The following is a 22,266-nucleotide window of genomic DNA, read 5'->3' as shown; positions in this document are numbered from 1 at the left end:
CTTCCCTTTGGTTTTGGAAAGTGCCTGGGGTGTCCCATCATCATTAATAAATGTCCCCACTGAAATAGTTTAGGAAGGGAGAGAGGGGAAAAAACAGCTGGTGCTGATTACTGCGATAGACTGGCTGTGCCACAGATTTCAAAGCCACTGTCCTCGAATGACAATTAAATAGGTTAGCTTCCATCTATAGAGAGACTTAGAATGCACATTGAAATACAGGCTGAATTCACCCAGCAACTGATTTTCTACTAAATCATAAACGCCTGCAGCCGTGTTATGGCTTTGGTCGGTGAAGATGCTCTCTGATTTGCATAACATGGCTATAATAATTTATTGGGGAATGGAATCGAAGAGAAATGCTTTTCATTCACTGGTGCAAAACCTCCAATAGTGAAGCCTGTTCCCTTGCTGGAAAACCTCAGACAACGTGGAGATGGGAGTCCCTCACTGAACAACAAAAGCATTCTGAATTGTGGAGACACATCCTATTATGTTGATCTTCTTGGTGTTCTCTGCATCAGGCTCCTCGGGGAGTCTAAGCTGAGACGCCCTTCAGTTTACCACAAACAGGAGGTGCTTCAATAGGCCTTGAAATCATAGTTTTTCCAGATTTGAGCATGCTTCTCTTGTCATATTTTATTTTCGATGCATGAAATTACATTTCTAATGTTTTAATTGAGATAAAATTTCTTATTTTCCATTAAATTATTGTTTTTCTTTGCATTTATTTACCACATAGCAATCTACAGAGCCACAGGCTTAATTAAGGAAACAGAATTAAATAGGTTTTCCTGCCGCTGCAGACATTTCCCCTCTAAAATACAAAGCATTCTATTCTATTCTATTCTATTCTATTCTATTCTATTCTATTCTACAGTATATTTTGTATTCAGGCAATATTTAACCTATCGATGTGCTCATGCAGCCCATGAGAAGTAAGGAATGAAATGCACAAAAGGGGATTCAATGTGAGAACCTTTATTTATACATTTCAGCTGTGTTTTACAGTTTTTAAGATTCTCATGCAATACATTCTAACAGGATGACCCAAAAGCAACAATCATGTGGTGTTTTTTTTTCTTTCTGTTCTTCATCCTCTTTTTAAAGTCACGTCTACTTAGCACTGACTGCTGGTGTCCACCTTCTAGATTTGTTTTAATTATTCTCATTCATATAGAGGCCCATCTTGTTAAATCCTTACTGTTGGCTCAGGTTCACATGAAGGATTAATTGGCATAAAAACTATTCGAATCTGCAGTACAATGATTTACAAGAGAGCAACTGATTAGTCACCTAAAGACGACATGGAAAAAAAAGGACCTGTTGATAGTAAAAACACTATTGTAATTCAATAAATCAGGGGGTACATTCATCTCACTACAAGACAGAAATGTTGATTTTGTGGTCAATTGAAGTGAGAATTCGTGTCCGGATGTAAATATTACAACTTGCAAGCGAGGATGGTGTTCAAAACCTCTCACAATTCTTTTATGATGTCTTTGTTCCACCCCCTCAGAAATAAACCATTCGAACTGAGCCCCCAGTCCCTGTCCACCCAGGAACTCTCTGAGGGAACATTAATCCTCATCCTGTCTGGGTTTCAGGGACACTTGTCGCCCAGGGAGCCTCAAGAAGCAATTTCCCTCCTGGTCTACAATGTCATTCACAGCCAATCAACAGCCGGTGCGTAGCAGATAGGACTCAATTACTATGATCGGAGAGCATATACAGCATATTCCCCAATAGATGGGGATTTAATGGAGCTATAAGAGATAAGTGTTAAAAAATAAGTGTCATTGTGTCAGTATCACATTTTCTTTCTTCTTTGTTAAATATATATAAAGGATATTTGGTCTTAGAACCTGTAAAATTAATGACTGGTCTAAATTTGAGTTGTTAGCAGGTCAACACTTTGAATTGAAGTTGTGGCATTGGCACAGATTCCATCAGTAGGATATATGTTTGATTAATGGGGGATTTCAACATTCGTTTTAATTCGATTTGATTTCCTCTGTCAAACAACTTTAGTCCTGATGTCAAATATTGAGGTAAACTTTGCTTTAGTAGCAACAGTGGAGATCTTCTCTTTGGTTCTCGGGGATGTAACTGTTGAATAAAATTGCCACTCATCATTGTATTTGGATAAAAGAAATTAAACTTGAACCTTGATGAAACACGAACAGGAAGTGTTGACCTCAACCTAGTATTCTCTTAATTCACAGTTTATTTGTGTTTTTCTTAAGGTGCTAAGTATTCACGACTAACAAACTTGTCAGAAGAACCAGATGTTGAAGGGAATAAGATACAAGGCATGAACTGGACTGTTAAGATGGATTTTTTGAATTAATAGTCTGAATATCAAAGAAAAACATAATTGTCTTGTTTCATTTCATTATGTTTGAGTATCTATCTTACAAAAAATATCTCCAGAAATGTCCCCATTTTTTGTGTGTGTGTTTTTTTTTTTACATTTGACAAAACAACTGAAAATATATAAAAAAGACAAAGGCAACAACACATTTTTTCACAATATATTTTATTGTGGCTGTTTTTTTTTTTAATGTTTGTTCTTTCTTAGTGGTTCCTCTTACATTAGAGTCACCATACAGAGGAATTATTGCACACAAACATCAGAAAGCACTAAGGAATATTTCGACTTCAGACTAATCGCTATGGGTTACATATGAGTTTGGGGGAAAAAGGGGCAGAGAGGATGCGAGTTCACAAGACAAATATACCGCACAGCTGCAGACAAACATTATTAAAGTTCTCCCGGGAGAAAGAGAGGGAGAAAAAGGCAGATAAATAGATGAAAGGAAAGAAAGAGAGAGAGAGAGAGAGAGAGAGAGAGAGCGTAGAGAAAGAAGACAGAGAAAAAGAGAGATGTCAGTTCAAGAGAAATGTCACTTCAGAGTTTGTAGGTGTGTTGCTGCCTGACTGTAAGGTAAGCGGTGTTAGTTTGAGGTTCTCCTGAAGGAAAACTGGAACAGTGGAATCATGAACACCTGGCGTCGTCTCAGAAATATCCGGTGAGTTTATCGAAAACGTCAAAACCTGTTACTGTCGTGTTGTGATTTGATTGTTTCTGCATAAGCTGGCCTGTTAGAGCTGTGGCCTCAGTACTGTTTGCTGCTTTGTGTGTATGTCTTGTTCAAAGTGTCAAGGTTTTTTTTTTTTTTTTTTTTTTTTTTTTTACCCCTTTACGTGCTTTCATGTTAAACACAAGTCACTCACTCTCATCTCTGTGTGCTGGCCTTCGTAAAACCCCCAAAAGCCGATTTCCTCTCAATCAAGTTTTTAGTTAAACCAGAAAAAAAAAGAAAAAAAAAAGACCCACGTTAACCTGGAAATCTACAATGTGCTGCCACCATTATCAAATTTCATATCCATGCAGTGCCACTAGCAGTTGCTGGAGTTAAAATTAGTATACATATGTCATGGCACGACTTGCAAAAAAAAATTATAAATGCTCCTTTCAGTCATTTAGCCCTGTTGTTCTGAATGATAAGCTGAGCAATATCCCGAATTAAAGAAGAGAAAATTCCTAACGTATCGTAACTCATGCGCGTCTTCCAACTGCCTCATTGGCCAGAAAAGCTATTTATAATTATAGTACAATGCTTTAGAAAAACAAGACATTTTAAGGTTTATGAAAATATCCTGCCTCACCAGCTTCACAGGGGGAGAACGCAATGCCCCCACAGCTCATTGGTTACATAAAAAACCACTATAAGAAATAAGATCAGGTTTTTTTCTTCCTAAATGAACTTGGAATAAAACAAACGATCGGAAATAAAAGGCCATTTTTCAAAAAGATCGGTGACAAAGGCAAGTGAGAACATTATGAAGCAACCCGCTGTTGCACAGCGAAAAAGGCTATCTGGACAATCAAGTGCAATAATTTAAATGTAATAAATATTATGTTTACATAAAAAAAAAAAAAAAAAAAAAAAAATGAAAGAAAGAAAATCTCACCTCAGCAGCAAAATAATCCAAAACAAAACAAGCAGACTTCAATAAAAATAAATGAATCTAATGAAACCTAGCCAACCTGAAAAAATAAAGAACACTCTGATTATGGTAGGGGCACTCTGATTCACCCTTGATGAATAAGAAGAGAGACATCATATTACTGTTAATCAATGCTGAGTGTCCCTTCTGGTTACTTCTACCATCACTCACTACTGGACCCGCTCGTTTAAGGAAGTGACCGCCGGTCTTTAGAGTCACTCGTCAAACCCGCTGCTACTCATCACACCGTCACACCGGCTCTTATACATTCATTTTAATTCCCTAAGGCATAACACAAAAAAGTATTGTTCTTATCCTTTGGTGTGGATAACAGCTGTTATTGTCAGGACATACTCGAAGCGGGGAAGATTCATTTCTTAAAAGCAGTTAAAATTGATTAAAAGCGCTCATAATTGTTTTCTCTTGGGATACAAAGGAAAGCCAATACGTCGACAATAACATCGTCGTTATTTTGAACTATATGAGAATCAGCTTCACTGAACAATCACGACGAGTCGTTTTGGTTGCTAATCTTCACCCAGTTTAATCCATCTGTGTCTTACAAAAGCATTGAGGATTTTAGGGATGCATTACATTTAACATTGCCCCTTGCATGGACCCGCCTCAAAGTCAGCTTAGTGTTAGTAAATCCTCATTGCAGATGATTATTTCATTCTTTGTGTATAAGTGTTTTAAGTGTCTGCTTAGGCTTTTTGCTACATTTTTTTCTTCATCAGTCAACAATCCCCCGGAAGAGGTTTACATCTCTATCTTACATGCGGGGAAGGACTCATCCTGCATGACGACAGTGCTGCTGCTGGCCAAGACCATGATGTTCAGCTCCTGCTGCTTGTCGTGAGTCTCCTGGTACCACTCCCTCATCACGTCAGTGTCGTGGGTGGGAATCAGAGTGACCTGACATCGGGGGTTAAAATGAGTCATGAATGCTGAGATTTCACAGAAGCCAACAATACTGCAAAACATACTAACTCAAAAGTGTGTAAAACCCTAAAGAAACTCAAAATGTAAATGAAATGCAAGTTCTTTTAACTCAGTTCTTACATTGATTTTCCAAACTTACTTGCATATTGTTTCCCCACTGGGCCTTTCCTTCCAACAAAGCATCAAGGACAGCCCGACTGGGTTCCTGAGCTGTCTGGTCATTGCCACTGACCACATAGTAAGAGGAGCGCACACGCTTGAAGAACTCAGCATCCACATTTTTGGCACTGCAGTGATTGGGGATGTAAACCAAATCCATATACATGGGAGGGCAATTGGGTAGAGATGCCCCCGTTGATGCCTTTCCACTGCCTGTATCAGAAAAAAATAAAAATAACCTTCCCTTTAGATGATGAGCAAATAGGATAATTAACAATTTAAGAAAAGCATGTGTTTTCGCAATTGAATATAAGTAATAATATTAACAAAAAAGAACTCACCTAATGTATTTTTTACACCTCTGGATGCAGACGTGTTGGTTGCATTTTTGGCATCCTTCCCTTCTCCAACACCTTTCTTTGGGGAAGCGGTCTTTGAGTCCTTCACCTTCAAAAGACCACTCTTCCTCGCTGGTGATGACGACTTTTTTGAGAGCTTTTTCTTGTTGGACTTCTCCCCTCCATCAGTATTTGCATTGTGGAGGTTTTCTTCAGCCTTAAGGGCTTCTGGGTCCACCATGCAGACGTCATGGTGGCCTGAGGATGGGGCAGGGTCCCTGAGTGCCATGGGAGGGGGGTCAGCATGCCTGTAGGTCAGGGTTCTGTCAGTAGGCAGAGTTTCTGAGTCATCTTCAGAGTCGATATTAGCATCCGCTGTGATGGATGGACACTCTTCTGTGCCAGGTGGAACGTCTGAATCGGTTTGAGAGGGAGCGGATTCGCTGATGGATGTAGGTGGAGTCTCCTCACATTGCTTGGTGGAAAGCTTACCTTCTGGGGGTGGGGGCCCTTCTCCCGACTTGGCCAAAGGCTTCTCCTCATCCAGGGCATTTTCCTCATTGATAAAGTATTCCAGAGGGTTAGGATTGATAAAGGACGGGGACAGCTCAGTCTTTGGATGGCGGTACTCACATGAAGTGACTAAGCAGAGGTCGACATCTGTCTTAGATGGAGCACATGGGCTCTTTTTGGTGTCTGGGTCTCTGGAGCCACAGGCAGAGTTATGCAGATCAGAGAGAGGTAGATATGATGGCGAAGGAACTTTGGGGCTCACAGGTGACTTATTCTCAAGTGTTGAAGCCTCACATTTAAATGGATTTGTCTCCTTTGCTGGAGAAATGGCAGCTTCCTTTGAAATGCCTGATGGTGAAGAAGCTTTCGGAGAAGGAGAAGCCTTTTCAGGGGTCTCTGTGTGTGATTCAGCAATATTCTCAACAAATGGCGAAACTGGACTGGAGCTGTCTTTGCCCGGAGAGTTTCCCAGAACCGGGGATGGCTCATCTGAACGGGGAGAATGAGTGAGCGAGGACGCCTTTGGGGTGATGGGAGACTTATCTTTTTGTTCAGTCACAACATTAGACATCTCTGCCATTTGGCATGGGGTTGTAACCGAGGGGGTTGACTGAGATGCATCTGATGGCGTTGCCGAATGGGCACGGGCCGAGTCACTTTCTTCAAAATGCAAAGGGTTCTCCAGTGTGGTGTGGGACTCTTCAGATGCTCTTACATCTGTTCCCTCTGAGGGGCTGTAGTCGACTTCAGTCGGGCCATTCTCGGTTGCACGTGAGCCGCTGCCCAATGATGGGTGTTCTGGGGATTGCTTGCTAAAGTCAAGGGCCAAGGAATGGTCAGGTGACTCCTGCCCAAACTCTATTGACATGGTAGAGTGCTCTGGAGATTTTGTGTCCTGTGTCATGCCCTTCGTCTTTGGTGAAATGTCTGGTGAGATGGACATGGGCCTTGGGCTATCTTCCTTGGTAGGAGATCCTTCAGCTTCATGAAAGGTGGAAGGGGTCTGAACCACAGAGACAGACAAAGAGTCATCCACTTCAGTTGAGTGAGGAGAGCCGACCTCAGCATGAAGTGAACGAGAGTCAGTTGCTGGTTCTGGCAAGGAGCTGGTGGCCAAAGAAGCTGTGGATGCTGAAGCTAAATGTGAAAATGTATCTTCAGCTACGACCTCCTCCAGTGGGGTTCCGGACTTGTCTGACGTAGTGCCCTCTGAAATGGACATTTTACTATCTTCTTTGAAACCTGTAAATGGGTTGGTGTCCGCTTCATGTTTTGTAAGTGGCACCGAGGAAAAGCTTGAACTACTTTCTATAGTTTTCATCGGATCCATATCAAAGAGTGACCTTTCCTTCCTTGTTGGAGAATCATCATCTAGTGGTAGTGGGCTCTTTGGAGAGGACACTGGCTTTTCCACTGGGGAGGTACATTCGAGCTCTCGCTCACCAGGTTCTGGAGTAACTCTGGAAGAGGACTCTTCTTTATCACTTGTGACCTCTACAATTACTGGACCCTGTGAATCTGTCACAGCTGGTAGCACTCCTGCTTTTTCATCTACTGGCGACTGATAATAAGGAGTGTGGCCAGAGGATTGAGGTGAATTAGCTAATTCCAATGTCTTGTCGTCTGGGCTGATGGAAGAATCAGCTGCTGCTCTGGTGCTTCCTGCCAGAGTGGTAGACAGTTCTATGGCAGCAGCAAACATTGGTGGAGAATCAATAGTGGGTTTGCATTCCACTGATGGAGAACGTATAAGAGGTGTTGTCGTGGACATTGAACTGAGTCTAGCCGGATCAGTATCATACACCCCACATGGCTTTTGAGCATTGGGGAACCCTTCAGCTTTCCCTGCTAAGAGGAAATCCTGACCCAATTTGTCCTCTTCCAGTGGTGAAGGCGGAGATATCGTGGAAGCAGAATGGTTATAGTCCCTACCTTCGGTAGCATCACTTCGAGACTGATCTGATCCTGGGATGTCTTGAAGTGGGGAAAGTTTCTTTCTGTCAAACTCACCAGTTGCAGATGTCTGAAACTTTCCAACGTCTTGCGATGGAGATTCGGTCTCGTCATTGGTGGCTTCGTCGCTTGTAATGTCCCGAGGAGTCAACATCTCATCCATAGGAGTAGGCACACTAGAGACTTCGATAGTGGAGTGAGTGTGGCCAGAAGTGAAATCCTCTGGGGTTTCATCTCTGTTCTCATCGTCTGAAGCTGTTTCACTCTCAAATCCAACCACAAACCTTTCATCGTGGATTGATGCAGCCGGAGAAACTGGTGAGGACACCTTAGGAGAAGCTGATATATAGAGATTTGGCCTCTCTGCGTCTTTATGACCTTGACGTTCAACCTCTACATTTTTATTTGCAACGTCTTCATCCTCAGCACTGCATTCCTGCTTCATTTCCTCATGTTTGCCTTCGTGCTCATCGACACAAGAAGCAAGGTTATTTTCATGTAATTCAACGTGCTGCGGTTCATAAGCTTCTTCAATCTCTACTTTTTCTTCATAATCCACACCGTCGGATGTCTCCTCCATGCCGGTGCCCTCATCTTCAAACTTTTCCGATTGTCCATTGAGTTTTCCCTTCATGACTTGTTCCTCTGGAGTCTCCCCATTGTCTCCTTCTGCCTCTGTTGTGGTTATACCCTCATCCACAGATTCTAATGCCTCTGGAGACTCTTTAGTCTGTATTGTTTCTTCATGGTGAATCATCACAGGCTCCGCTTCCTCGTTTTGTTGTACAGTTGCATCATCCTCGACCAACTCTTCAGCTTTAAGCTCCTCAAAGTCCTTTGTGAGGTCTTCTGGTGAGGACATCATAGACCTTTCCACTTCTGGGTCGTCTGCAATAACAGCAGCAGCTGCAGTTGCAGCAGCAACAGTTGCAGCCGCAGCAGCTGCCACTTTGCTACTGTCCACCTTTGCCGCCTTCTTTGTCACCTTTAACTTTCCTTTGTCTTTTAGCTTCGATGGAACTGCAGCATCTTTTCTCGAAGCATCATCCTTTTTCAGCGGCTTTGGTTTGAGATTCTTTTCTTCACCCGACGATGTCTTCTTTATGTCTTTTGAGGTCTTTTTCACATCTTTCTTGTCTTCCTTCTTCTCTTTCATTGGGGATTCTCTTCTGATATCCCTTTTTAAGACTTTCTTTGCCTCCTCTTTCTTTACCTTCTCATCCTTTTTAGCCTCATGTTTGGGTGTGTCATCTTTTTTCACAACTTCCTTTTTCACCTCTTTTTTCTTTTCCACAGACGCTTTGCTGTCCTTTTTGACAATCTTTTCCTTTTCAACTTTGGGTTTCATTTCAGACTTCTTCTTTTCCGGAGTATCATTTTGGGCTGCCTGCTCTGCCTTTGCTTTTGATTCTTTTTCAGGTGCCTTTGTCTTTTCCTTTTTTGGTAATGCCTTATCTTTTTTCTCTGTCTTTTGTGTTTTTTCATGAACGGATTCTGATTCTGTCTTTGCCTTCTCTGGGTTTTCCTCTTTTGATTCCTTCCTGATGTTTTTGCTTGGAGATGGCCTTGGGGTAGACTTTAAGCTCTCTTTGCTGTCTGTTCTGTGCTTCATCTTGGCTTGCTTGAGAGTCGGCGTTGATGGCATGTTTGAAGACAGCAGTTTCTGAGTAACGACTGGTTGCTTCAGGAAGTCCAAGTGCTTCAGCTTTTCTAAACCTTCAAAGACTTGATATTGGGTAGCATTTCCAGGAAAGAGGACTCGTACCACCTTATCTGTGGGATTTGCAGGGTGCCAGACGATGAGTGAAGAGATAGAAGTCATGTAAGAGAGAGGAAACTCAGATTCTTTCCCATTTGGAAGCAGAATGGATGTGGTGTCTTTTTCACTGCCTGTCCACTGCTTCATAAAGTGCTGCATGTCTTTGCTATTTTTTGATGGATTAAGCACATACATCTCCAGCTTACCAACACCCATTTTCTGAAAAAGTGTTATTGGCTCAATTGCATTTCCCACAGGCCTCTGCAAAGGCTCAATCCTCAGATTTAGCTTGGCGAGAAACTGCTGAGTGAATGCTGCCTCCTCAATATTCTTGCGCACTCTATAGTGAGGCTCAGGGTGATCCAGGTTTTCGGGAAAATTCACAAATACTACACCAATATCGGGAGAGATCATGTTCTTCACCCAGTCACTGTTAGCTGTGGAACCCTGTGACTGCTCCTCTTCAAGCTCTGAAATCTTCCTCTGCAGCATGCTGTTGATGCCCGGCAGATTGTCGTCCCCGATGTGAGTCAGGAGGATGGAGTCCACTCGGTCCAGATGTCTCACAAGCTTCCAGAAGCAGGACCTCCGATCTGAGCCGCCATTAATCAGCATGTTAAAGCCGTTGACGGCAAAGAGAGCGGAGTCGCCATGACCGCCGGGAAAGATGTAGCAGCACGGTTTGGAGAGTTTGAGGAATCCCCCTGAGGTTGGTGGCTCTAACATGTCAAAAGGAGACGGGATCTCCACTGATTCGGATAAGTACTCTGTGAACTCTGAGAGTCCCTCCATCTCAGGGAGGATGAGAGCCGAGTTTAGTTTCATGTTGATGAATTCCTGCAGGTTGTGTTTGTCCAGGTTGGAGTTTTTCCAGTCGCCTTGCTCAGGGCACGACAGTGTAAGGTTGGCTTTGTTTGCTGGGTGAATTGTGCTGAGCAATTCACCAATCTGGACATGAGAGAAAATAAGTGACTTTTATTTATTGCAATATCAGATGTGGTATGTGTCAATGATTCTTCATTGTCTTATTGCAATATTGCAATGTCTGCAAAAAAAAAAAAAGATCTCAATGCATTTGTATTTACGTTATGTTTTTAGCAGTGAATTGCAGTAAGATATACATATTCAGGAGCACAACAGAAGAGCTTAAATGACTTTATGAGCATGCACAAAGACTGTTGTGACTGACTGACTGTGTTTAATATCTCATATAAAAATTATTTACACACTTATGACTAAAGTGCTTATTTGGCCCAATCACAATGTTGCATTCAGAGACACAGCTGTATGCATCTTCATCAATCAACTTTGAAGTTTTAAGCAAAAAAATAAAGATCATTATCACTCCTCCTATAGTTTTTGTTAGAGGAATATTTTTTTTAATATTTTACGGCAATTTAAAAATTGTGAACTAGAATATAGAGTGATTATAAAATGTAATATTTTCTAATTTCAATACATTTTTACAGAAAGGTCAATTTCATCCTTAAGCTTGGATATGAAACTTACATTTTTTTGCCATCAGCAAAACAAAAAACCAAGACCACAATACTGAACTTGACTCTCTGGTTTGGTCCTGGAACCTGTGTGCTTCAGAAATGGCCCCTACCGTGACGCACATGCCGCTATCCACATGTTTCTAAATGTGTTTTTATCATTATTTGTTGTGTGCTGCCTCTGGCTGCACGTCCCTGCTTTATAACCCGTGAACAAGAATCTCCTCCCTCCTCCTCCCTGTTGGCTCACCTCTTGGTCGGTGAATATGTCGATGAATTTGAAGAAAGAGAAAGATCCGGACTGAAGAATCAGCTCCCCAGTGTTTTCAGTGCATTGCCCGGAGAGAACCAAAAGTTTGTGCCTGGCGGTGTCTGAGATCATCAACCGAACCTGGAAATAAAGAAAACAGCTTTTAACTTTCACATAACATGACGATAAATGTCTTTACTCGATGCAACAACCTAAAAAAAGGCAAGAAATTGCCCAATGGTGGAGAGAGAGCGGACATACAGCCTGATCGCTGCAGCAGGCAGTTCAATGTTTTGGCTGCATTTGAATTATCCCCAGTTTTACTCGACTCCAGTACATTAGCTAATGAGCTGACGTGTTTGCTTGCTGTCCACCGAGCTAAGTTTGCTCTTATCCCTCCATCTCTCTGCCTCTTTTCTCCCCTTTCTGGTACTCTTTGTCTTCAGCAACATCAGCTGTTCTGGGCGACTGGCCAGGTCAGCCCTGCTGTGTAGTGAGACATTATTAATGCACAGTTTGACTGAAGACATGGCCGGGGGTGGAGGCAATGCTGAAAAGATGCAGTGACACAAGAAAAGAAAAAAGAAAAAAGAAAAAATCATATCGTCTGTGCTTTTATCCCTGCTGTTTCTTTCTGCTGCACAAAGCAAACCTTAAAAGGCTGCACTTGGTTTTTTTCAGTAATAAATGAAGCATTTATGTAGTCTTTTATGATTCCTCTGGCTTTTTGTTGTTGTTGTTGCAGTCAAAAGAAACTAATTATGGACAGTCAGGTGTAAATATACTCAGAATTATGAAGCTGTAAATCCATTACCAGCTTCGTAATGGATTTAGTGAATGGAAATGTCAGCGATCACTGCTAAAACCGATTCTTACCTCAGTACTGACAGCATCATCTGAAGGGTTGATAAGCACCACCGTCTCCAGGATATTACTTTTATGGTGAAGAATTCTCTGCCCTGGAGAAAAGGTAGACAATAAGTACATTAAAACAAGTTTAAGATTGCTGATTAGACACAAAAACAAAAAAAAAGAACGAAAAAAAAGAAGGAAGGTTAATATCTCAAAATTTAGTGCCTATTCCAGAAAGCGTGCCAGAATACACATGGACACAATAGATTGTTGTATTTATTGGGCTATAAAGGCAATGACTTAAGGTACCGTCTAGTCAGTTATTGATTCTGTTTCTCTTTTGAATAAAAATTATAAAGAAAAGAAAGCTCACTAAAGAATTGTGAATAAAGTGATTACATGCTTGTAATGTCTGTAAAGCAGCCATGCATTTAAAAATGACACATTTATGCACAAAAAGCATTAAAAAGAAAAGAGTTTGAAATTTGCCTAAAATAGCAATTACAAAGCCTTTATTACTTTTCTCTCTTGTGGTTCTCATGAGGAGCATCGACTTGAATTCATCAACTCATCAGTCAAACATACAACGTCCCAGCTGCACTGTGGTTGTGTAAATGGTAATGGCCTCTGCAGCGTAAAGCTCTTTATCACTAAGATGGCTCAAATCTCCAGAGAATGAAGAATAACACCCCCACCTTCCTGCTGAGTCCCACATCTTGACATTAAAACCTGTGAGGAAGTAATTCCTCCTGCATCACCCGTTGTCTTAGTCAAGCATTTAGTTTGAGTCTGTCTTGCTTCAGTGGAGGTGCAAATACTCGGGTACAGCTGTTTTCTGTGTAATTGTCATGAAATGTTAAAGTTACTCAAGTGCACCAAATCCATCTATCCTTTCATACATGAATAGGAATTAAAGAAGTCAAACTTTATTGCTTGGCCTTGTTCCTATGAGATATCCAACAATATTAAAGTTTCGTAATGACGACCAGTTGTCCAGTCTCAATACGATCTGAGCTGAAATAATAATTCAGCGTGCTGCTGTTTGAAATTAGCTGCTTTCTCCTCTCATAAGACCGAGCCGTCTTGCAGAAAATGAACAGGGGGCTGCGACAGGCTCACGATCCATCATCCCAGCTTGTGGATGATTGATTATTATAACAGTTCGATCGGACTGACAGCATGTGTGTTTTGGGGGGTGGGAGTGGGAGAGGTTGGGGGTGGGGTTGGGGGTGGGTGGGGCGGGGGTTCCTCCAGCTCAGCTGATGTGACAGGAACATGGTATCTCCAGCATCATTATTCATCCCAGCACAAGCTTCACTTAATCAACCTCACAGGCTCCCTCTCTTTGTTTCTCTTCCTTATCACATTTCTGCTTAAATGCACCAATCAATAAATCCCTCCCACACACACACACACAAATACGCCTCGTGTCGGTAATTTGGATCAATTTCCTTCCGGTAAAGGCCGAAGAAACGCTGGCACTGGCATGAGAAGATGAGGGTAAGAATCGGGTGTGCACGTGCGAGGGCTGTAAGTGCCTGCATATAGGCTTTAAATTCGGAGGCGCGCTGTTGGAGGTGTGCTCCGTCTCCAGAGACGTAATTCTGCAGCAGTCATTTGACTGCTCGGCTGATTCCTCCATACATATTTCATATAGCAGATTCTCATCATGGAACAGACAGCCATTAACTCCACAGCTTCTCCCAGAGGAGCTGTCACTCCATATGGAAAAGCTCTGGCATTCACTGCTGCAGCCCCGACGCACTATATGACCATTAGAGTTCAGTAATTTGGGGACTTGAATGAAGGTAGAAATAATGACTCCAGGTTGTGTTATTTCCTTTGCTCTTGTCCCCCCGTTAGCTGTTTCCATATTGCATTTTGCTTTATGGCGGTTGTTGTGCGGAGGGGAAAAATAACGTCGCCATGACTGTAATTCAGAGCTTTGGTATAAAATTCAACATGAGGATACGTAAATGAAGAAAAGCGACTGATTTGGTCGTTTGGGAGGGGCTGAAGGGACTTTTTCCTCATTATTAGCAGCAGATTTATATCTGTATGTTTTTAATGTTTCTTGTTTTTCAGTTCAAATAGTTATAAATGTCATTATCCACAAAAACATTAACAATGTCACTCATAGGTGGCAATTTAACAATGAACAAGTGATGCAAATGAGTGTTGGAGACAAGAGGTTTTCATATAATAATAATAATAATACACAATTAATTTTTCAAAATACACTTTACATACATTATTAAACCAGTGAAACAGTAAACCAGTAAACCAGTAACCAGTAAAACAGAGGAACATTTTGAGTCGTAAAACCCAGATGAGCAGCAGAGAATGCTGTTCCGATAAAAAATAGATAACACAACTTGTTAATATCAGACATCGAGTGCTATTTGAGAATATTTAGTCTCATAAACTCACTCAGTTGTCATTTATCTATAATAAAACGGACCATAATCACCCATAATCACCCATCTCTTCATGCACAAATGACAAGCTCCTCAACACTTTTCATGACTCTGTGACATCAGCGAGCAATCAGTCCCCGCTCCAGCTACTGTACACAGGCCATGTCTGTAACCGCTAATGCAATAAAGACACATCTTCAGTTTCCTTTGTCTCCACTCGCGGGCAACGCCCCGGTTGCTGGCCCTTTGTGAGATTAACCTCAAAATGCACCGAGCCTTCAGTCGGTAAGAGCCACTGTCACGCCCGCCCATGACGTGTCGAAGACAAACCATCAAACATGAGCGATTGTGCACCGGAGCTTGCTTGACGCTGACAGTTACCCTTATCGAGATGAAAAGTCGGGATGCCCGGTGCTGCCCCGTCTCAGCGGGAGTCGAGGTAATGCGGACGTGCATCGCTGAGCACTCTCCTTCCGGCCCGATAGAAAGTGCAAGACTGGTGTGGCCCGCCTGCCACAGACTGAACCAGACGGGAACATCAATGCGGATGGCACCGTGCCAAAAATAGATCAGTGGAACAACTCAATTCAGCGCTTCTTTCTTTTTAGCTTTGGGGGAAAAAAATAAAATAAAAAAAAGCACAACAGAATTTCACTCCCTCAGGTGGATCCCCTGTGTTTGTGTCAGCACCTGCCTTCATTTTCCTTCCACCATGTGACAGAATAATTGACCTCTGTGACTTTCAGCTTCCGCGTCCCCACACCGCCGGGCGTCAACAGGGATCTGGCATACATAACATGTCTGGGCGTGAAGCTAAGTGAGGTGAAAGATTTATTTCTATCAATAACGATCAATTCGTCAGCTCATATTCAGCTATTATCGTTAGGATTAAGCCGGTAGGATTGAGCGACAGCTTGAAGGGAGAAAAAAAAAATTGCAGTAACTGGTGATGTCTAATGTTTCACCAACATCTTTCCATTAGAGTTTCTCCACCTATAAATATAAGCGGATATGGAAAATGTTGACGACCATTACAAAGATCTTCATCTCGGACAAACCTATTAGAGGAATAAACACGATTTATATTCATTATTGATCTTAAACTGCAGTGTTTTCAACAATCCCATCAGTAAGCAAGGCTTTGTGGCTGAGGGAGGTTTATTTTAGGCCGGTGCCTGCACACAAAGCAGAGTGCTGGGAAAACCATACGTAAGCATGGGTATCAAATATCCATGAGGGAGAGACTGGGGGTCTTCTATCGAGCCCCTTTAGTTGGTGGATTTGGGGATCGGTGTCTTTCCTCAAGGTGACATTGACGTATGGACAAGGCAAGACGGGGGAATCGAACTCACGTCAATGCGACTGGAAGGTGTTCCTGAAACTGTTTTTAGGGTGTGGCGACAATGATTTCTTTTCTTGCTTGAGGAGTTGTTTAAATAAAAATAAATACTTGTCTAATCAGACGTTGCAACTTTAATTTTCCACGCACACATGAAAAAGGGAGTGTCCTCGAATCGTCAGGGGAAAAAAGAAGCAAACAAGGGTATTTATGGAGGTGATCTATGTTTATGTTAAAAATGTCTTTCTTCCATTCATAAAAATCCCTGAACAAGGTGTAACGTATAGTTGATGTCACCCAGAGAATGCATTAAAGGAGAGAAACCCCCCGCTTGAGGCTTCATGAAATTGCCACTCTGTGCATTACTACAGAAAATTATTCAAATTTTTCTACATAGACGGCACTGACATTCAAATCCCGTCACCTCTCCAGTAATTTATCACTCCGATCTGTGATCATCTTGTTCTTTCCTGCACTCTCGCTCTTTCCTTCAAAGCTCCTTCTTTGAACAACCTCTCCCCTCTCACTTCTCCTCCCTCCTTTATTTTCGTGGACACTTGCCTCCAGGGATCCCACGCTGCTAATTACTCCCGAATCAACTGAGCATCTAGTTGCACGGCAACGGCATACGAGAGGAAAGAAATGGGCTTGTTCTTAGTGAGAACAAGACGCGGTGAAACTGGAGCACCGTATAAAATGCTATTTCATATTGTAGCCCTCTTCATTTTGCGACTTTATGTCCATTTTAGAGAATTATTGATGCATCAAGGAAAATATGCTGATTTAGTTTGCAGCAGTTGGATCATCCCGTTATGCAGCTGACCGAGTGCGGCGCCCCCCGCTGCTCGCGTCCATGGTGGAGCGCGGCCAAGCAGAGGCGTTAACTGCTGCTGACCGTCAAGGCTGCGCTGCCCACTGACAGGCCCACATGACCCCGCCACACTGGACCGCTTCCATCTTGATGGAGCCACGCCTTCACCTTGAAAAACGACACGGCGATAAAAACAAAACGCTGTGCAACAAAATGCTGAGCGGGTGTATCAAGGGAAAAGGTAATAAAACCTGCACTACAGGAAGGAACCTGCGAGGAAGTTATAGATGACTAGAATGAGACATTATACACTGCTGAGAGACAAAGTGGTGATGAGATGACAAGACAAGACAAGACAAGACAAGACAAGACAATACAAGACAGGGTAAGGTATGGTATGGTATGGTAGGATAGAGTAGGATAGGGCAGGACAAGACAAGACAAGACAAGGTAAAGTAGGGTAAGGTAAGGTCAGGTAAGGTAAGGTAAGGTAAGGTAGGGTAGGGTAGGGTAGGACAAGAGAAGACAAGACAGGGTCAGGTAGGATCAGGTGAAGTAGGGTACTCTACAATAGGGTACAGTACAGTACGATAGGGTAGGGTAGGGTATGGTAGGACAAGACAAGACAGGGTAAGGTAAGGTAAGGTAAGGTAAGGTAAGGTAAGGTAAGGTAAGGTAAGGTAAGGTAAGGTAAGGTAAGGTAAGGTAGGACAGGACAAGACAAGACAAGACAAGATCCTGCAGCTATTTTTCATTTTTAACCCAAGTGACTAAATTCCTTAACAGAATTTTCTCCTTCTTTCAACTAAAGTAAGTAAAAGTTTAAATAAGTCATGCTTAAATAGCTACTGTATGGCACTCTACATTCAGATATTTGAACCTTGGTTGAGGTTTATTGATTTATTGTCATCTTTGTAGAAGTACACTTTGCTGTTTTTTGCTCCCATTTGTGTTCATCACTCTCTTCATAATAAGAAAAATAGTTTGATGCTACTAAAAAACATTTGATCTTGAAGAAAAAAAATATACAGTTCCTGAAATGAGTTTGTTGAGTTGTATACTTTAAAATCCTTCCTTTCAATGAATGCCCCTATACTGGGTTTAAGATATATACCTTAAATACATAAAAATGACCTAGCTATACACACATTAACTATTCAGAATATTCTAGTTTACTTTCACTCCTGACAGCATTTTACTGAATGAGTAAACTATGCTTTTATCTTTATTCTTTTTTAAGCGATGAACATATCTAAATTAACTAAATGGTTTCTGGCTGTGGATTTATAAACACTCATACATCAGATTAACATCATGCTGCTGTTTCTATGTGAAAACACACTGCAATTAATATATTTGTGGAAAAGTCTTTTTAAAGTAGTTTTACATGTCTTTTTTTGTTTCACCTGTTTAAAAACATCTTTTTCCGAAAACATTTAACCCTAATATACAGTTCATATCCTATGTCTGCATGATATAGGGCAGTTTTCAAGCCATGAATTCCTTCATGGTACTAAAATATTTATTTTGCATAGATAAAAAGCCGATCTGTTATTATTACATGTCAGAATTGAACCTGAGAAGGTTTACAGAGTGGATAGTGTGTCTTTATTCAGTTATATAGTATAGTATAATAGTCTTACTCATCTTCCACATCTCTATATTGCTTGATTTGACAGAAAAGATAATATAAAGTCTTTTATCAGAAGGAACTTCAGTGTACAGAAATGCGTTAAAGAGTTTTCTTTGCATATTTTCAATTGCTTTATGGCAATTCCTCAAATTCCAGTGGGAGAGAATTCCATTTAAGGTGTTGGTACTGCTGTCAAATTACAAAATGGGCCATTAAAAAGAGTTAAATGTAATGCACTAAATCTTTATTCATCACCATGATCATCAACGTCATGTACAGAGCGGCTCTTAAAACCGGTTTTAAAAAGAAAAGTGACAAAATTATCTTACATTTTCTACCCATCCATCCTTCCATCTATCCATCCATCCATCCATCCATGATATGGATAGAAATGTGTACATATGTCTGACTTTTCCAATGTAAATTTGCTATTTTCAGTAGAGATTCTTAATGCTTACATGCCATTTTATTCAAGCAAGATTTGTGTGCAGGACTTACTATAAAACCGAGTTTCAAGGCAATATTTGAAAGTAATTTCAATATTTCTTTACCTACTTCAAAAATGTATGTATTCTGTATTTTAGAGGGATTTATAGTTAATGAATTGACCACGTAAAATGCTCAGTGAAAATGTAATTCAGTGCCACTTTACCTTTGACATCTGCAGAGAATCGAGCCGAGTGTCTGGAGACAAACAACTTGAGCTCCTGGTCCAGGTTGCAGTCAATCAGGTTTGTGTCCCATGACCGGATCCCTGAAAGTCACAGAAAAAAACAAAAAACAAACATGAGAAAGTGCACCGCCATTACTTTCCGAGGAGCTGACGGCCCAGCGACATCCTGGCACACATTCAGCAAATGAGAAAAGTGTCACCATCACTCTACACATCATCGGAAACTCCCAAAGTGAACACGTTTAGACTGATTTGGCAGGAGGAAATTAATCAATAATAGGAAATATCTATAGTCTGGTTTGTGTTTTGCATGCTCCAAACTCCAGAGGCAGCAGCAGCTTCCGCTGTGCTGAGTCACTGTGGGATCATCCGCTCGGTAATTATGCATTGTCAAGCCCTGATGAAGGCCTTAAGCCAGTTCGTAGCACAAAAAATGTGACTTAAATGAGAGGAATTCAGTTTATTTCTCGCATGAAACCTGTTATCATTAAAGTGATTTTCAACTTTGACCCTTTGCTAGTTAATTCAACGGCTTCAGTTAGATTAAAAACACTTAAAATGACAGATGAGGCTGATAAAAGCTGTTTTGTCATTTGCCTGTGGGCAACATCGAACTTAATACAAATAACTCAACAGAGAAAAGACTCTGAGACGTGATGTCCAAAAACAACAAAAACAAAACTAACTGACTTTCAGTGTCACTATTTTTATTGGAGAGCACACAAACCTATAAATGACGGATGCAAAAGTCAAATATTATCAACCGTGACTCCAACAGGTTCGACTAAGTCTCGATCTTTAATCCTCCTGTCACAAATACTCTTTCTATGCCATTCTGGAAAAGTAAACAACATATAGAAGGCGATATTTCTACTTTCGGAGCATTCTGCTTCCTCGAATGTATAAAAACAACTTAATTTGCCCCAAATCCACTGTCACTGCGTCATAATCTCCTCTCCTTTATGATAGAACGGAGGTCTGTGGCCCAGTACAGCAGCTGTGAAGCTTCTAAAACGCCCTGCTCGGGATGGAGATCGGCCCTTGTGGCTTTCCGTAGGGACCGCAGTGCGGACAGGGCCACGCCCACCAGCCGGTGTGGGGTTGAGGGATGAGAGAGCTGGATGCTGCTGCTGCTGCTGCTGATGATGGAGAAAATCTTACCCACGGGAAAAACAGAGACTTAATCTGACGTCCCTGTCAGAGGACAAACAATCACTGCGCTTTTCAGACACAAAGCGTCTTTATTGAGCTTCCGCAGCTTAGATGACTAAAATACAAAAGGTATAAGAAAAATAAATAAATAAATAAAACCCGGTGGTGTCGCTTGTGGCTGCGAGTGTGAAACAAAAGCCTGACGCATGTGAATAAAAAAATCTCGCAAGAAGCTGCGGAAGTTAAACGCAGCTGGACTAAGAGAAATGCGATATCCTGCATTATTGACGCATAGACCCCCCGACCCCCCCCCCCCCCCCCCACCCTCAAAAAAAAAAAAAAAAAAATCGATGCTGAATCATTGCAGTCAGCTTTATTACAAGACCTGGCCCACGTGTGAGGATGACAACAAGCGGGCCCGCAGCTGATTATGACTGATAAAGAAATGATACTGAATCCAAACCGCCGATCAACACACCGAGTGTGGCGCAGAGAATACAAGATGTGGGAATTGGGGTTATGTGGCGTTAGATTACGAGGATGACGCTGGAGAGGTGATCTTCAATAACCTTTTATCAACAGCACCAAGTCTCTGTCGCTTGAAATTAAAGCACAGATAATGCAGTTCTCATATCAGTTGTTAATTACGCATTGATTTGCGTAATAGGCACCGCTGCATCGTGCGTAAAAAATAAAAAAAAATCCTTACATTCAAACAGGTGCGACGATGGTTGCTTGGTTTGGTTCCAAGTTCCGCACTCCTTTTCAAGTTGTCATTGAGACATAAAGTTAAAGCTGTCGGTGGCCCACACCCACCTCGGCAAAGCTCCATCTTACCTTTCTCTATGTCCGCGATCGCACACTTGAGGTGGTCGTCGGATACCATCTCCCCGATAACCACCAGCAGGTAGAATTTGCTGTCGTTGAAGTGCTGCGAGGGGGTGGAGGATGTCGGAGACGCGCCGGCGGTGCTCTGGCCGCCCAAAGTCTCCATGTCTGCGGATTGTACCAGGGTGGCCATCCTCTCCTCTTGTCTCGTTCACTCTCACTGTCGCTCCAGTGCGCGCGTCGGATCCAGGCAACAGCAGCAGCAGCGCAGCAGCAGCAGCCTCCTCCCTTGATTCGCTGCAGAGTCTCCAGACATGCAAGTGCAGCCGTGAGAGGAGTGGCCCTAGCTTTTTATACCAGCAGACATTGTGTCATATTCCCGGAGAGAAGAGAGGAGAGGGCGCCGGCTTTTCTTTTTTTTCCGCACACTCACTCCTCAGCTGATGTCATCCGCACCAAATCAGACGCCCCCGGAAGTCATTTCATTATAGGCCACATATTCACCAGGACTGGATTCTTCATCACTTGTTACTTAAATATAAAGATGACAAAAGTGAGTTTGAGTTCTGCTCAGCAACAAAATGGCTTGAAAACAGAATCTTTGAATTGAGGAATAATTTCCCAAAAAGGAAAGATGTAGATTATCACAAATAAGGAAGAAACAAAAACAACCAAAAAAACAAACATACATTTTTGACTTATTAAGTCAAGGGTGTCAAACATAAGGCCTGTGCGCCACAACTGGCCCCGTAAGAGGCTCCAATTCGGCCTGTCACACCACAACGTAGATTGCCATTTCAAAGAAAACATTGATTTTTAAAAAACAAATTCCTTATTTTAAAAAAAACAGGCATAATGCAACAGCTATAGGAGATGCTTATTGGACATTACACTGTCTTTTGCACCTGAATAAAATTGGCTTTATGTTGAGATTATAGTCATTTTCTGTAGTAATTGTTTAATGGGTTGGTTGGTTGGTTGGTTGGTTGGTTGGTTGGTTAGTTGGTTGGTTGGTGAACAGGAAAACTCAAAAACATGAGGACAGATTGTGATGAAGCTGTACATGCTTACTGATAGTAGGACACGAAATAAGTGATTTAATTTTTGTAAAAATCCAGATTATATTGACACCAATGCCTT

The 22,266-nt window shown here is 41.8% G+C and overlaps 1 protein-coding gene across 1 annotated transcript; it reads right to left on the bottom strand.

Annotated features, from left to right (window-relative positions):
* Positions 1 to 3,194: 3,194 nt before the first annotated feature.
* map1b (microtubule-associated protein 1B) lies at positions 3,195 to 21,572 on the bottom strand. Its single transcript, XM_080477095.1, has 8 exons — positions 21,560 to 21,572; positions 21,136 to 21,473; positions 19,126 to 19,227; positions 12,298 to 12,380; positions 11,422 to 11,562; positions 5,454 to 10,623; positions 5,093 to 5,325; positions 3,195 to 4,926 (listed from the first exon to the last, which is right to left on the bottom strand). The coding sequence occupies exons 2-8, from the start codon at positions 21,317 to 21,319 to the stop codon at positions 4,771 to 4,773; spliced, it is 6,069 nt and encodes a 2,022-aa protein (XP_080333221.1). The 5' UTR covers positions 21,320 to 21,473; positions 21,560 to 21,572; the 3' UTR covers positions 3,195 to 4,770.
* Between the last annotated feature and the right edge of the window lie 694 nt (positions 21,573 to 22,266).

The sequence above is a fragment of the Lipophrys pholis genome (assembly GCF_963383615.2).
Source record: "Lipophrys pholis genome assembly, chromosome: 12".
NCBI classification, from domain to species: domain Eukaryota; kingdom Metazoa; phylum Chordata; class Actinopteri; order Blenniiformes; family Blenniidae; genus Lipophrys; species Lipophrys pholis.
The sequence above is the reverse complement of the archived record's forward strand: the minus strand, read 5'-3'. Positions and strand labels throughout refer to the sequence as shown.